The sequence below is a fragment of the Caloenas nicobarica genome, chromosome 6, assembly GCF_036013445.1.
Source record: "Caloenas nicobarica isolate bCalNic1 chromosome 6, bCalNic1.hap1, whole genome shotgun sequence".
Classification (NCBI taxonomy): Eukaryota; Metazoa; Chordata; class Aves; order Columbiformes; family Columbidae; genus Caloenas; species Caloenas nicobarica.
The window spans coordinates 4,764,374-4,778,849 of record NC_088250.1 but is presented as its reverse complement, the minus strand read 5'-3'; the positions used below and the strand labels follow the sequence as shown (position 1 = coordinate 4,778,849).

Genomic DNA, 14,476 nt, shown 5'->3' with positions numbered 1-14,476 from the left:
GATTGCAAGATAAAACTTCAAAGGCTTCCTGAACAAATTAATGGACAAACACACCCAAACAACACAAAGCACTTAACAGGCACATTTCAGCCCAGAGGGGTACCCACACACACATCTTGGGATTTTGCACAACCAGGGAAAGCCCCCTGGACATTTTGAGGGCCTTTACCAGTTTAACTAAAATTTGACTTAAAAATAGAGGTACAGCAAAGCAGAATTTTAAGTCTGCTTTTGTGATCCGAACTAGGATTTTGTTTGATTCAAAGTGTCATGAGACAGGCTCATAAAAACACTGCCTGAGCTTAAGCAAGAAAGGAACGCGCCAATCCATCAGCTGAGGAATGCAGCCATTTGACCACTTCCTAAGGCAACTGGGGAGGGATGCAATATATTCACTTTATAGCGCTGGACAGCAGTGAGAGGGGAATGCCGGGAAGCTCAGCAAATGGAACATTTGAGCTGTGAGCCTTTGCAAAAAGAGATCGTTTTAAATTATTTTTAAATAAGAAGGGAGTCTTGGAGGAGGAAGAGAGAGGAGAGGATTTGGAGATTTCTGATACTTGCACTTTCTTTGCCATGTTAATGCACAGAAGAATTAAGTGGAAACCTGAAATAGAGACCTACTCAAGCCTCACTGTGGAAAATGAGAGGGCTAATTCCTGCATGCAAATCTGGGTAATTTGCTTTGAAATCACTGGAGCTCAGCTGATTTCCACCCCTGCAGTTCTGGATAGCCATCTTCCAGGGGCTGGCATCACTTTGTACCACTTGAGTCAGTGGCAACCTTGACCTTTAAAAGTTGGGGTTTTGGTGGTCCCACCCCCTCCCAACTTGTATATTTGCTGAGATTTTATATCCTGGCTTTACATGGTGCCACCTCCACTAACTTTGTTATTTGTCATCTTATATCACAGGCAAATGTAATTCCAATAGGGCAACTGCCTTAATAGTGTTAGCCTTTTCATAGATATGTGCGTACACAATTCTCCCAGCTTGCCTGCGAATGTAATCGGTAGGTCTGGGATTACAACTCCTGGCTACTCCGGTAATCATTTGAGAGACTGCGTGAGTGTGCGTGTGCACGTGTGAGGGAGGGGGATAATTGCATACTGAACTTGCAGGAATCACGCCTGCTTCTCCTGCCTCTGCGTTAGGCTCCCGAGGGTTTGAAGTCTCGCAGAAACACACTGCCATCTCCCAGGAATAGGTGGCAGCTTCAGGAGACCTTCGAGCTGCAGATCGGGCAGTTTCGGAGGAAACCTCCCCAGTACTGCCGCCAGGGAAACACAGACTCAGGCAAGCTCGAAGGCTCAGAGCAGAGGCAGAAATAAAGTAGAGGCTTCCTGCACGGCAGCCTGCTGCCCTACCTATAGACTACACTGGGAAATAATATGGGGATGAAACAATTTGCTCTAACACCCCCGTGAACGCTATCAGTAACAGGCTGGTTTGAGGGCCACGGAGAAAAAGCGAGAGATATTTCTAATTCCACACATTAAAGAAAGAGCCATGGATTCACCTAGGATTCCTCTCTAAAGAGCTTCAGGCTTGTTGAAAGGTGTTCAATGCCTCTGAAATACTAATTAGTATTGTTATTATGACAATTCCAAGAAGAAAAAAAAAAAAAGCCTACCTCGTCTCTCATCTCCCCCCTGCACCCTCCCAGCTTTCTCACACCTTTTGAGCCCATCTGTCAGGGTCTGTTCTGAAACAGAGTCCTGCCTTTCCCCACTGGGCAATGGCATTTATTGCTGCCTCTTCCCAAAGCGGCTGGCAGAGCCTCTCCGAATCCCGCAACAGCCCTGGCTCAGGAGGAGGATGCAGGAGCGTGTGCACGGCAGGCAGCAAGGTGGTGAGGACTGCAGGTGCTCTGTGTGTAGGAGAAAAGGTATAGGTTTGTGTGCTTGTGACGAGAGATGAGGAATCAGGGAGATAGTAAGTGTGCGCGTATGTGGCTACATACACAAGGTGTTGGGGTTTTCCTCCCTCCTCTCCCCACAGGCATCCCCTAAAAAACAGAGTCCAAAGGAGCCCTTCAACAAAACATAAGCAGAGTGAAAGGACAATGTCCTTTCGGCTTCACTGTCTTCCTAGGAGGGATGTAGAGAAAGGCAGGCATCCAAGCCCCACACAGACAGCACTTCACAGCCAGGGGTGACCCACCACAACAGCTGGGGCAGACGCCTGGCCTTTGTCTCAAATGCACGGGGAGAAATCAGGGCAGGTTTCAAAGACCCGGAGCCCAGCACTTTGTCTCTGGGGCCCATTTTCTTTGACCCATCAAGTATGAAGAGAAGGGGAGAAGCATTCAGCCAGAAAGTCTCTGCAGCCATCCATCCCTGTGGGTAACACTTGGAGCTATTCTGCATGCCAGCTCACTGCTCCCATCCCTTTCCCCAACTCGTTTGGGAAGCGGCTGCCTCACCAAGGCTGCGGTCGGGGCCCCGTCCCCCCAGCGTCACCCTGGCTGTCCTCCCGCACGCGATCCGCGGGCACCACTTGCGCACATAAAGGGTTACAGAGCCCAGTCGTGATTTCAAGTGTTTGGCCCCGTGCCTGCCGACCTCGTGCTGACAAACCTCTCCTCCGTGTCTGCGCTTGTGTCTTAACTGCGCAGGCATCAAGCCTGGCTCAGGATTCGGCCTTCTGAGATTGTGATTTGGCTCAGGCAGGGAGAGACTGACCCTTTGATTCTGAGTATGATTAAAACCATGCTACTGTAGCGCTAAGCCGTGTGCAACACTGCTAGCAACAGCCCTGATTTATGTTGTTGCTAGTATTGCGGTTTCCACCAGGGTGTAGACAGGGATTTCGAAAATAGCCCAGCTACCTTTTTGTCTGTGTGTGGATTATAATTAGAAATGTGTCAAAGGGGCTGGTGCAGATTGAGGGTAGAACTGGAAACGCTCACACCCCGCTTCTGCCCCCACCGTCAGCCCCAGCTTGGGTGTGTACAGGCACATCAGCCCTCCACGCTTCCTGGATCAGACAACTGTATTCCCGAGACCCCACAGGGACACGGTGGCGGTGACTTCGCCGCACAATGGAGAGCAAGTTTCGCAGCTTCCAGTTTGCTCTCAGGCTGCTGCAATCTGCCCCCACCATCGTGGCTAAACACCCACTTTTTCAATTTCACAGAGGATCACGGGTCTCAGATATAGACGATTTATTTTCCTAGCGCAGCTGGTCTGTCAGAGGTCATATAATTTGGCAGCAATCCCAGTGCTTAAAAATTAATTTTTCCTTATTAATACAACAGGGGGTCCCACAGGATAAGATCCCAGCCTTATCTGAACCTGACAGCTTCCTAAACCCCGCAAAGGATGCTTTCTCCTCTCAGGCTATCTGTGATACAAGGCCACCATGTCCTGTAGCCTGGCAGCACTGGAGGTTTCTGCTAGGAAACCAACGCACCCGCCTGCCCAGAGCAGCACGCTGCTGGGACGCGGAGCGCTGCCTTCTCCGGCCCAGCAAAGCACGTTGCTTTCCCATTTTAACCTTCTCAGCCATGCACGAGGTACCAAATACAGAGTAAATACTGGGAAGGGGGCCGGGGGAGAGAAGGAGCAGGGCAGGGAGATAGGAAGCGCCTCTAGAGCCCACTGGGACTCATATGCCTGCCTGTCTCTCCGGACACCACACACCATGATTCTTCTGTGGCAAGAAAGTTAGGAAAACAAAATGCAGCATCCTAACCTGGGTCAGAGCCCCCCACTGAGCTTCTATCAGTCGTTCTCGGAGATGCTCCTGACAACTGTCTGGTTCCTAGACTAAAAAAGCTTTTGTTCCCAGTAAGAGACGAGTTAACAGCACAACGGGCAAAAGGCATTACACTCAGCACTTGCGTGGGTGTGTGTGTTCATGTTTGTATGTGTGCAGCGTGTGCCTGCTTGGCAGCAATTTGTTTTGGTCCCACTCCCCACCTTGCTACATCTCCTAAGTCATCACTAAAAATACTAGCTTTTAAGCAAACTATTTGGAGAGCTTCAAGAGTGAGCTTTGCTCCGAGCTGCATAAACATCATCTGAACAGCTCAGTACTTGGGTCACTCAAATCTCTTACTTTCTTACTTGATTGCTTTTTACGGGAAGATGAAAAACACACAGTCATCCAGCCTTCAGATTTATCTTCCAGGGTCTCCCACCCACTCCCCTCCATGGTTATCTCAGGGTTTGCTTGGCTACATACAAATTGGCAGCTGCGCTGTTTATCTCTTACTGTAGAAATATTACACGAGCACTTTTTCCATGTGTATTATCATATTATTGTCTATTAAATACATCTCCCCTCTCCACTAACCTCCCTTAGGGAGCCTTAAGAGGGACTTTCATAATAGGGGAAGGCTTTCAGATACACCAGACTGAAACATAAATCCATCTACCTCTGGCATGTTTTTTCTTACTAGGCTGGCTAATTTACTGGAGCTGAGCATAGCCTGATCGAGCTTCACATCCCATTACCCCATACCTTCACTCGCTGGGCTAGCTATAAAGTCATTTGACCGAGTTTGCAGCACAACCATGTCTCAGCAAACAACCGCTGGTGTCAGCCGCAGGGAGAAACTTCCTCGCTGGATCCAACACCATGTGATGCTCTGCTTAGCCGGGAAAACCCCACATTCAAATAAACACTTCTTACGGCGACTAAATGGCCTCGGAGACACAGCTGGCTCATAAACCCCTTCCCAGCTAAAACTCCTGACCCCAAGCCCACTCAAGGGGGGAAGGAGGGAGGCAGAGAGGCACAGGCACACGCTCAGCAGCCAGAGGATCACAGCCAGGCTGGCCAGCGCACCCTCAGGTTACAGCCCGATCTGCCTGCCCACAACAGCCACTCCAGGAGAGCAGACACTGCATCCGTAACAGGGACCATCTGAAAAGACTGTTGCACTCGGCAGGACTTTGCCCTTTCTCCTCACCCCATCGAGTGCCTACTCATTTGTTTTCCTACTCGAACAAAAGATGGGATTTTTTTCTTTCCTTTATAATCATAAGGAAGGAGGCGATGCCCACCAGCAACTGAATGTACATAGAGCATGTTTGCCGGGAATGCGTGTGCTTCGCTGCTGCAAAAAAGATGGACTTTCTCAGGCGGCAGAGACTCTCCCACTTCCCTTTCTAAGAGGAGCCGGTGGGCATGCGGCTCTGGGGCTGGGGGAACGGCAGGGACTGATGCACGCACATCACGCCTCGCCGCCTAATGCTGCCTGGGCCAGCCCGAGGCTCAGGATCCTCTGTCCCCGTGGACTGTCTGACGCATCTCCCCAGGCCCGACTAACGGGAGGGGAAACCCACAGCTCAGCACCTACTGGCTTGGCACCACTGTCCTGCCGGGGAGCTCATGACCGCAGAAGGAGCCTCAAGAGAGCGGTGACGGTGGAGTGAGGTATATCCTTTTCCTCCAGTGACTGCTTCTGGTGGGGACCGTGCCGTCCCCATTAGACAGACCCAAAGCCAGTGGCCGGGGAGCACTGGGCCCAGCCTCAGCCCGCCCTTGCCCCTCTCCTGTCCCCAAGCCGAAGCCATGCCAGCACCCAGCGCCTCCTGACAGCCCAGCCTAGCTCTTAAGCAAAGACCAGAAAAACACACTCGCACCCCAAAACCTGCGAGTCCTCCCGGGACGCCCCGGCGCGTACCGTGGGCTTTCCCGGAGGGTGTCTCCAAGGCGCGGGTGCTGCCGCCCGCCCCGCCAGCTCCCAGCGCCGCCCTGCACGGCTGCCCGCTCCCCGCCAGAGGATGTTCATTGCCCACCGAAAGTTTCCCGAGGTTGCGACCGGGCACGGGGCCGCGGGCATCCGGAGGCGGGTGCCCGGGATGCGGCTGGTCCCTACCCTTCCCCGTGCACCCACCAAAAACCAGCACGCAACTTTCCAATGCGGCTCCATCCTCTTGCCCCTTCACGCCGGGCGGTGGGAGCTGCGCGGCTACACCCGCTGCGCGCTTTGCCGGGGGGCTGCGCCATCCCCGCCCCGCCACACGCACGAACCCCCCGCATCCCGTAATGCGAAAGCTGCGCTTTGCCGCCGATCCCGCTTTTATTCCCTACGCGATGCCCGAGGCCGGGCAAAGCCTCAGTGCGTGCGCCCGGGCACCCGAAAGTTGGGCAGGCGGGAAGGGCTCCCCCGCCCCGGGGACGCCTTACCTGTCTCCGCCGTGCCTCCGGAGCCGGGCAAGCACAGCCCTAGAAATCCCCACGCGAGAAGAAACGTATCCATCCTTCGGAAGAAATTAAAGAAGCGAAAAAAAACCAACCACCCGCGGCTGCGGGGCCGGGCTTCGCCTCCCTGCCCCGGGCGCGCCGCGCCCCGCGTGGGCGCCCCACTCGCGAGCGGCTCCGGCGGGGCTCAGCGGGGGGCAGCGGCCTCCCCCGGGCCGGGGCTGCGGGGCGGGCGGTGCGGGCGGAGCGCCTCTCCCCTAGCGCGACCCGCGGGGCCGGCGCCTCGGCATCCCCCGGGGCGCGGCGGTGGCGGTGCGGGCTGGGGCGCCGTCTGCGCCTCCTCTCCCTCCCCGCCGGCGCCTCGCAGCCTTTTCAGGCAGAGCGGCATGTGGCTGTCAGCGCCGAGCGCCGGCACCGCCCCCCGCCCGCGCACCGCCCCCTCGGGGCGCCCGCGCACCGCCCCGCGTCCGCGCCCCGCCCGCGGCCGCGGGGACACGCGGGCTGCCCGCAGCGCCGTGCGCGGAGCGGCTCCGCGGGTGCGGAGCGCCGGGCGCATCCCCGCCGTGCCGCGGTTGCCCCTTCCCCGAGCGCTCCCGGCCTCGCGGCGCAGGCAGGAATCGTAAAACTCGATGGAAATAATTGCAGGAGAGCAGGGCTGTGCGAAGGGAGACACCCAGAAATTGTCAGATGGGGGAGCATCAGGACAAGGATTGTCCCTGCTCGTGGGCTGCCGCCGCTGCCGCCGAGAGCCGGGAGCCGCCGTGGCACAGCGGGAGCGGGGAGCACACGCTCCCTCCTTCTGACACCCGCCTGGAGGTGTAAAGGCTGCTCGAAGGGACAAACGCGAAACCTCTCCGGGACCGCACCGCAACTGGCTTCCAGTCTACCAACCGTCTTTTCTCCAAGATGCTCTTTAAAAACACAAGAGAGAGCAGCGTTCACATAGTCACCTTAAGAACGCTCAGAAAGTTTGTTTGCCTGTGCCCCCGAAAAGGTGAGGAGTCCCTGCCTGGCACGGAACCTGCGGGACCATGAGTTTACTCGCTGCTTAAATTCACAGACAGCAACAGGCTTAAAAGGCAGTACCTGGCAAACTGGGGCGAACTCACACCTCCGTCCTGTTTGAGAGGTGGAATTTCAAAGCACACAAGTGAAATGAGCCCTAAAACCCTGCATCAAAAAGCTACTTAAAAGCAAACTTTTTATGTTGTTGATCGGTCCCTAGATTATAGATTCCAACTTCCAAACATACAGTAGACAAAGAGATTAAAACTCCATTACCTCAGTTTTTTAAAGTTGGTAATTAGTGAAGAGATACTGGCATGTGGCATAAGTGAGATACATCACTGTGTGGGTGAGAGCTGAAGTACAAACGTTTCACTGGTATTCGTTTAGGGTGATGAGACCAATTATTTTGTACTCTGCTGTCTATCAGTTACGGGTAGCATCACCAGTTCACGTCAATGAAATCACGATGCCAACCTGTTCGAGCACATTCACACAACACGAACACACCAGGTTCCTCTGAGGCCAGTGGAAGTTCATTGACAGCAACAGATTTGGCCTGACAGACAGATCTGATATTTCAGCCGTTACCCTGAGGGCTGTAGCATCGCTCTTCCTTCTCTGTGTTTTGATACCTGACTTTGCATCTTCTGTGGCTCAAATGTGCTCCAACACCTGTTGAAGTCAATGCAAAGCCGGTGGCAACCAAGTCTGCTGCCTTATTTGTTCTATTTTGATGTGGAATTAAGCAACTATTATTGTATTTACTACTTGCTTATGGTTAGACTACTATCAAGCCAGCAAAGTGTGATTTTTTTGTGTGTATAAATAGCCCTTGCAAACCATAACACAGATATTGGAGTGTAATATAAACCCACAGCATGAATCATTCCTCTATTGAGATGTGCATGGAAAAGGAAGAGGTTACCAAGCCCTAATCAGAGACGGCCCCATCTCACACACTATTTAGCACAGGGGCAATTTTCCTGCCATTACATTCAGAGTTTCCCCTGGTTAAGGCCAACAGAAGAGTGCAAACACGATGTTGAACTGATACCAGCTCTGATCTGCTACTGAGTGAAGACAACCCGAGGAAAGAAAATGGTGATGGGAAATGAAGTTACCTGGGCCTCCAGAGAGGTTTCTCTCAGCTGCGTTTCAGTAGCTCTCCACAAATCCAGCCCTGTGTTCAGTGTCAGATCTCAAGTCTGCTCTCCACAACGTGCCACTGTAAGGAAAGGAAAGGCACAACTAAAATACCAGGCAGTTTCTACCACTGCAGGTGTTGAGGACAGGATGACAACCAAGCTGGTGACACCTACTAGTCCAGCTCAGGTACAAAAGAGTCAAAAATACTTCTGCTGGGAGCATTTAAGACTCAGATGCTCTCTGAGGTTTAAAGGAACTGAGCAAACGTGAAGCTGTGCACCTTGAGCTTACCTGTGCCTGTTTCCAGGGGCAGCTGCTCCCTGCTCCAGGTGGACTCCATCAGCTCTCCATGCTGGGAAGTCTCGCTTCTGCCAAAGGGCTCCGGGCTCTGCTCTCCCTTCAGTCCTCTTGTGGGTATTTAAAACCCATGAGCAAGCACTCGCCAAACCCATTGGGAACTGCGGTGTTTTTCCGTATCTGTATGTCAGAAACATCCACAGAACCTCACTGAAAATGAGACAATATGTAATTTAATGGTACTGTAATATTTAATGTACCATCTGCATTAAATTTGGTTGAAGGAATTTTGCAGCCCAAGCATTAGTCAGAGCTGTGATGCGGTGAAATTTCCCCATCTGCCTCCTCCCCTCCAGCAGAAAGCCTTCATGTCCTCCAGCTCTGCCTAGTTCCTTGCTGCTGACCAGAGGGCCTTCATACCCAGGGCTTTCCCTTCAGCTGGGATCTTCTCTTCCCTCTAATTGCAGCTCCTTTTCAACATTGATCACACAGCCTCATTTATTTTCAATCACAGCTTCCTCTTTCTAAGTGAGTCCTTCTCACCCCATGAACTGACCATCAGGAGGTGTCTGTAAAGCAGGAAACCCCCCAGCTTCTCCTTGGAGTCTTTCTCAATCCTGATTTAAAAGAAAATAAAATTGAAACCAAGGCATCGTGAATTCCTGTAACCTTCTCTGGGCTCCAGAGTAGCTGGACAAACAAGGTCTCTCCCCCGGTTTTATGTCAAAACACACTATTTCCAACACAGAACTTGACAGCCTTCCAGAGAAAACAACATGGTAGGACTGAAACAGGGTTAGGAATGAGAGTGGGGAAAAATGATACCCAGCCCAGATAAAACCAGAAGTATTGTAGTCAGCGGGAGAGCAGGGACTCAAACATTTTTGGCAGGATAACCGAGGACCGTGAGCGTGGGGCACGGGGGCAGACGGCGTGGGTTGTCTCCCTGACTCCTTGCTGGAGCGCAGACTTCTCGCTGCAGTTTTCCTCCTCCAGACAGTGCTTTGAGATCCTCAGCTAAAAAGCTCTAAGTGCATCATATAAAATGTTTTTATTAGTCTATCAGGTGCATGATTACGAGATCTCATTTTATAGCCACAAATAGCCAATAATTACCTTAGCATCCCATTAGCCCTAGTCTTCAGCCAGACTATTTGCTCGGGAATTCGTCTGTGTTCAAAAAGCTGGCCAATACCCCAACTTGGAGAAAGCAGTTTGGCGTGTTGCATTCAACTCCATAAACTCCCGCTGTAGAGGCGGCTTAATCAGCAAGCTGCCCCGTTAATTTTTCACGGGGAGCACCGTGCCCGCCGATCTGCAGTTGCAAGCAGCGGCTGCAGGGCGAGCCGAGGCTGCCCCTTCGGCTCCGCGGGTGCTGCAGCGGGTGCTGCAGCGGGTCAGCGCTCGCCCACCCACCCCGTTACTGCGTGCCTCCTCCTAACATGTCCCCCCCACGTTTTTCCAGCTGCCAACCCCACTGCAGGGTGCCAGGAACTGGCGGAGGGCTGCGGGGAGAGCCAGGGAGCGACACTGCTGCAAGGGAAACGAGGGGAGCGCTGAGGCAGCCTGCAAAGCAGAAATGAAAAGAAGGGAGGAAAAAAAAAAAAACACAGAAGAAAAAGGAGAGAAGAACAGAGAAGGGAGGTGGCGAAAGAAACAAGGAGACGGGGCAAAGTGAATAAATGGCAGAAAACAGGGAAGAGAATGGAGGAAGCAAACTAATGGAGTTAAAATCCACCGTTGGATTAGCGGGGAGAGCGGTTCCTCGCGGCTCGGGAGGTGCTCAGCCGTGCTGCTGGGGGCCTGCTCCGAGCACAGCCTGCGCGGGGGGGTCGGCGGCGCTGGCTGGGAGGAGGGAAGCCCCTGCATCTTCAGAGTTAATAAAAAAAAGCTTTCAGACTTCAGCGGGCTGACTAAATTAGGCTGAATATAAAGGTGCTGTATTATTTCTCAATACGGCAGCAGTATGAAAGGAGGCACTGGGTTTCTTTTGAAGCGGCTGCTGTGTAATCCAGGGCTTTCAGGTGTACTTCAACCAAACACTCTCCTGGTTTCAGCAGGTTAACTTCATTAAAGGCTCCATCTACCGCTTTAATGTTCACTGAAATCCCACTGGGTGGGTACATTAGGCAGAAATAACCCCCACAAGATGATTGCATGCTGTTGTTTGGCACAGTGAAAGGACCTGGAAGGGGAAATGGAAGAGACGAGGGGGTCACATACAGCTTGTGAGAAAGGTGCCAGTCTCCCCCAGCTTCTCCTCACCTGCAAAGAGGAGATTGTGGAGCTGTAAATGCTCTCTGTCCCTCCACCAGGCCTTGGCAATGCTGTTGGCTTTGCCGCTGAGGGCACTGAACTGGGCTTAAGTTTCTTGCCCCACGGTAACAGTGCGGTGCAGTTAAGACTCTTGAAAAACAAAATCAAAATCAAATAACCTCTTGCTAGTGTGAGGTGTCCCAAGCTCTGCTCGTTCATCTGCTAAAGGCACCCGAAACGGCCCATGGACTGTGGTCTCTGCAGGTCCCTCCCCACAGAGCAGCATCCAGTCAGCATCACGTTGGAGAAGCTCCAGCTGGACCACACTCCAGGAAGGGTCAACAGCAAATTTTCCACAGACTGAATTAGAGGGGCACGTTTGTGGACCCCTACCCAGTTGCAGTCACAAACCGAGGGCCTCATTTAAAGTCTGCTGAAGCTAGTCGGAGTCCATCCATCAACTTCAGTGACATCTGGATGTGACCCAAGTTGCTGAGCATGCAAAGCCAGCATGACGTCTTTAACTGTAAGTGGTGCCATCGACTTCTGCCGGGCTGGCTTCCACCGTGTAAGTGTCACGCTCTGTAGCAAGTACTTACAGGGCTGTGTGCTTGGTATTATAAAGGGCTACGCCAGCAATCTTATTAAAACACCTCCTTAAAAATACACAAATTCTTAAAGCAACAAGGCATTTAGACACCCCCCTCGCCTGCAACTTGGCAAACAAATTCTTAAGCCAGAAGCTATTTCTTTTTCCTCATAAACAAAATGCCATTATCACACTTTGGCTCTTGGCTTGATAGATCCTGGCCAGAAAATGCGTGTGTATATTTTAAAGGGCTTTCTCCTTTGCTTATCGTGCTTTAGCTTTTGACCTCTCCTCTCCCCCTGTGCCCAGGCGCATTCCGGCGTTGGCGCCCGTGGTGGTACATCGCACGGCCATCCCAGAAACTGGGGTTAGACACTCCCTCCAGCAGATAGCACATTCTTCTGGAGCACTGTCACGGGGGAAGCCTTGAGCTATGCAGGTTTTCTTTCCTTTTTAATCTTTTATTGTCTTTGATGTTCATTTTAAAATAAATTATTGTGCCTTATTTGTATTACGGTACCTGGCTCTGCAAGGACTGGGACCCCTCTGCTGTCCAAACAGAGAGTCAGAGACAGTTCTTGCCTCAAACAGTTTACAGTCTGAAGAGACAAAGCAGACTAAAACCAAGAGCCAGATACAACGGGGATGACAAGCCTGTGGATTACTTTTGCATTTAGTGAAGTTGTAAACTGTTAAGGGAGAGATTGCCATTTGACTATGCCTGTGCAGTATCAGAGGTAGGAACTTTCTTCTGATGCTGCTGGATACTCAGTTATTTGGAGACAGGTTTCGACATGGAACACTTAGGTGAGGACATCCCAGAAAGCCAGCAGTTCCTAAGGGAGCCCCTGCTTTTCACCTGACATCACCAAGCATGTGTCAGTGACCCCAAAAAGCAATCTCAGAACAGCAAAGGCCATGTATATTCTGCTAATAAAAGACAGATGAGAACAGGAAAGGGAACAGATCTGGAGGATCCCAGCTGATAGCTGGAACCAAGGCTGAGCTGTGTTTTCATCATAGCCAAACACACCTGTGTTTTCAGAACATTTCAAAGCATGTTTGGCGCAGAACTTATGTACATGCTTACCTTCCTAAAAATGTCAAAGCGATGCTGGAGACAGCTCTGCTGGATGTATCAGGCTGAAGATTGTCTTCATAATCCTCCCTTTGACACGTGTGCACATCTCAAGTCAGACCTCGCATTTACGCCGCTTCCTAGACAAGAAATCCATACTCTCAGAGGAGCGCTACCCTGCTTCCTTTCCCTTTCTGTGAACATCTTGAGTCACAGTCATCACCCTTTCCTTCTGGGGATGGGGTTGCTTCCTTATTGCAGAGTAGCTCTTTTTCCTGGGAGGTGTCTTCCCTCTCTCCCCAGGATCCTGCACGCAGACCCCATTGATTTTTCAGTGTAACTTCTCATGGAAATCAATGGTGCTAAGGCTGCTTCACAGTCAATAGGATGGCACTGAGGCCCGTGCCTCAGATAACTACACTGGATGGTCCTCCAGGAAACTGGGAGCTGCAGAACAATAATTAGGAATGATTTGTATGGCAGGACGCTGTTTTCACCCTTGTGCTCAGACGCCTTCACAGGACATTAGGAGCTTGTGGCCCTCCACAAACTCAAGCTTTGCTTCTCGGAAGTTCAAACTCAGGACTTAGCACCAAGAACTTGCTGTAGTAAAGAGATGCATTAAAATAATGACTTATTCTGAAATGAGAGGTGGTTTTGTGGGCACACAGCTGCAGATTAGGAGACTCGGTGGGGTCTTTTGGTCCTCCTGAGCCAGATAAGTGATCCAGGACCCTACCCAGCGTAAGCCTGTTGGCAATACTGGACCTTTACCACACTGTGTTTCGTTTCCTCGTTAGCAAAATGGGACCGCTAACACCTTTTCTCTCCCACCCCTCGTCTGACTTCTCTCCTTGATTTTGAACTCACGAATGGTCTCTCCTCATGCACAGCACAGTGGGTCCAGTGGCTACTGTAATACAGACAATCCTCAGCTGCAGGTTTTTCTTTCTCCTCCTCAGTGTGCTACATTTATCAGCATCAGCCACAAGCCTGGCACAGTTGGGCTCTCCCTTGGTCTCTGCACCTCAGAGCATTTGGGTTCGCGGATCTCACTATTAATAATACATTGTGCAAAGTTGGTACAGAGCTCAAAGTTTTCCACGTGTGTGTTGGAGTTTGATTGTAACTGTGGGTATCATTATCATCAAAGAGACTGAGGAATGGCAGCTTTTAGTTAAACAAATGGAAAGCTGTATTTAGTCTCTTTCGCCACATTGTGATAGGGAAGAATAAAGGCTTTAAAATATATTTTACAGCTGCTGTTTCTTAGGTTTTTCTGCTTTACAATAGTCTCCGTGGTTCTGACTGGGAAGTCGTTGCAAAAGCTTTTTGTTTTTAAGCCTCCTATTGAAATAATACATATTAATTGCCTCATTCCTGAGTTTTTTGTTGTGGTGGCAATTTCGGATGAGAGGGTGGAGGGACGAGCTGTAAAGCACCAACAGCTGAGCTGGGGTGCCCTGGGTGAGTAAGGAGAGAGGAGGCTTAGATGACACACTGCTAGCAGGGTGTGAAGGAGAAGAAATGTCTCCCTGGAAAGTGAGAAGACAATTGGCAGAGGAGCCTGGGGCTCTTTGTGGGGAGCAGGGCAGAGGCAGAGCTGGGAAGGGGGAGCCGAGGAGGCCAGGTGGGAGCACGGACAGTGCTAGAAAGGAGCAGCATGAAAGCGTACTCTTTGAAGAGAGAAAAAAGAGCTGGATTCATCATACTGTGGCCACCAAAAGTGACTATCAATGAAGCAATTAGCTCTGTGACCACTGGGACAAATGAGTGCTGCTTTCCTAGAGGTGCTTAGCATGCGGTTGGATCCACGAGTGTGTAATAAAGGTTGAGCTCAGGTTTTTCCTGTCATGACAGCACTAACATGGTCTCTCCATCCTATCTCCCCAGCTGTTTTACAAACCTTGTAGGAGATTTTTATTCCTGATGAAATTGCCCAATGG

The 14,476-nt window shown here is 51.5% G+C and overlaps 1 protein-coding gene across 6 annotated transcripts in view; it reads right to left on the bottom strand.

Annotated features, from left to right (window-relative positions):
- NRP2 (neuropilin 2) overlaps window positions 1-6,519 on the bottom strand; it is an 83,508-nt gene extending 76,989 nt beyond the window's left edge. For all 6 annotated transcript variants that reach the window (XM_065637342.1, XM_065637344.1, XM_065637343.1 and 3 more), the window contains exon 1: window positions 6,142-6,519. In XM_065637342.1, coding sequence (XP_065493414.1) covers window positions 6,142-6,214 — 73 coding nt within the window. In that variant the 5' untranslated portion in view covers window positions 6,215-6,519. The remainder of the gene's footprint in view (window positions 1-6,141) is intronic.
- Between the last annotated feature and the right edge of the window lie 7,957 nt (window positions 6,520-14,476).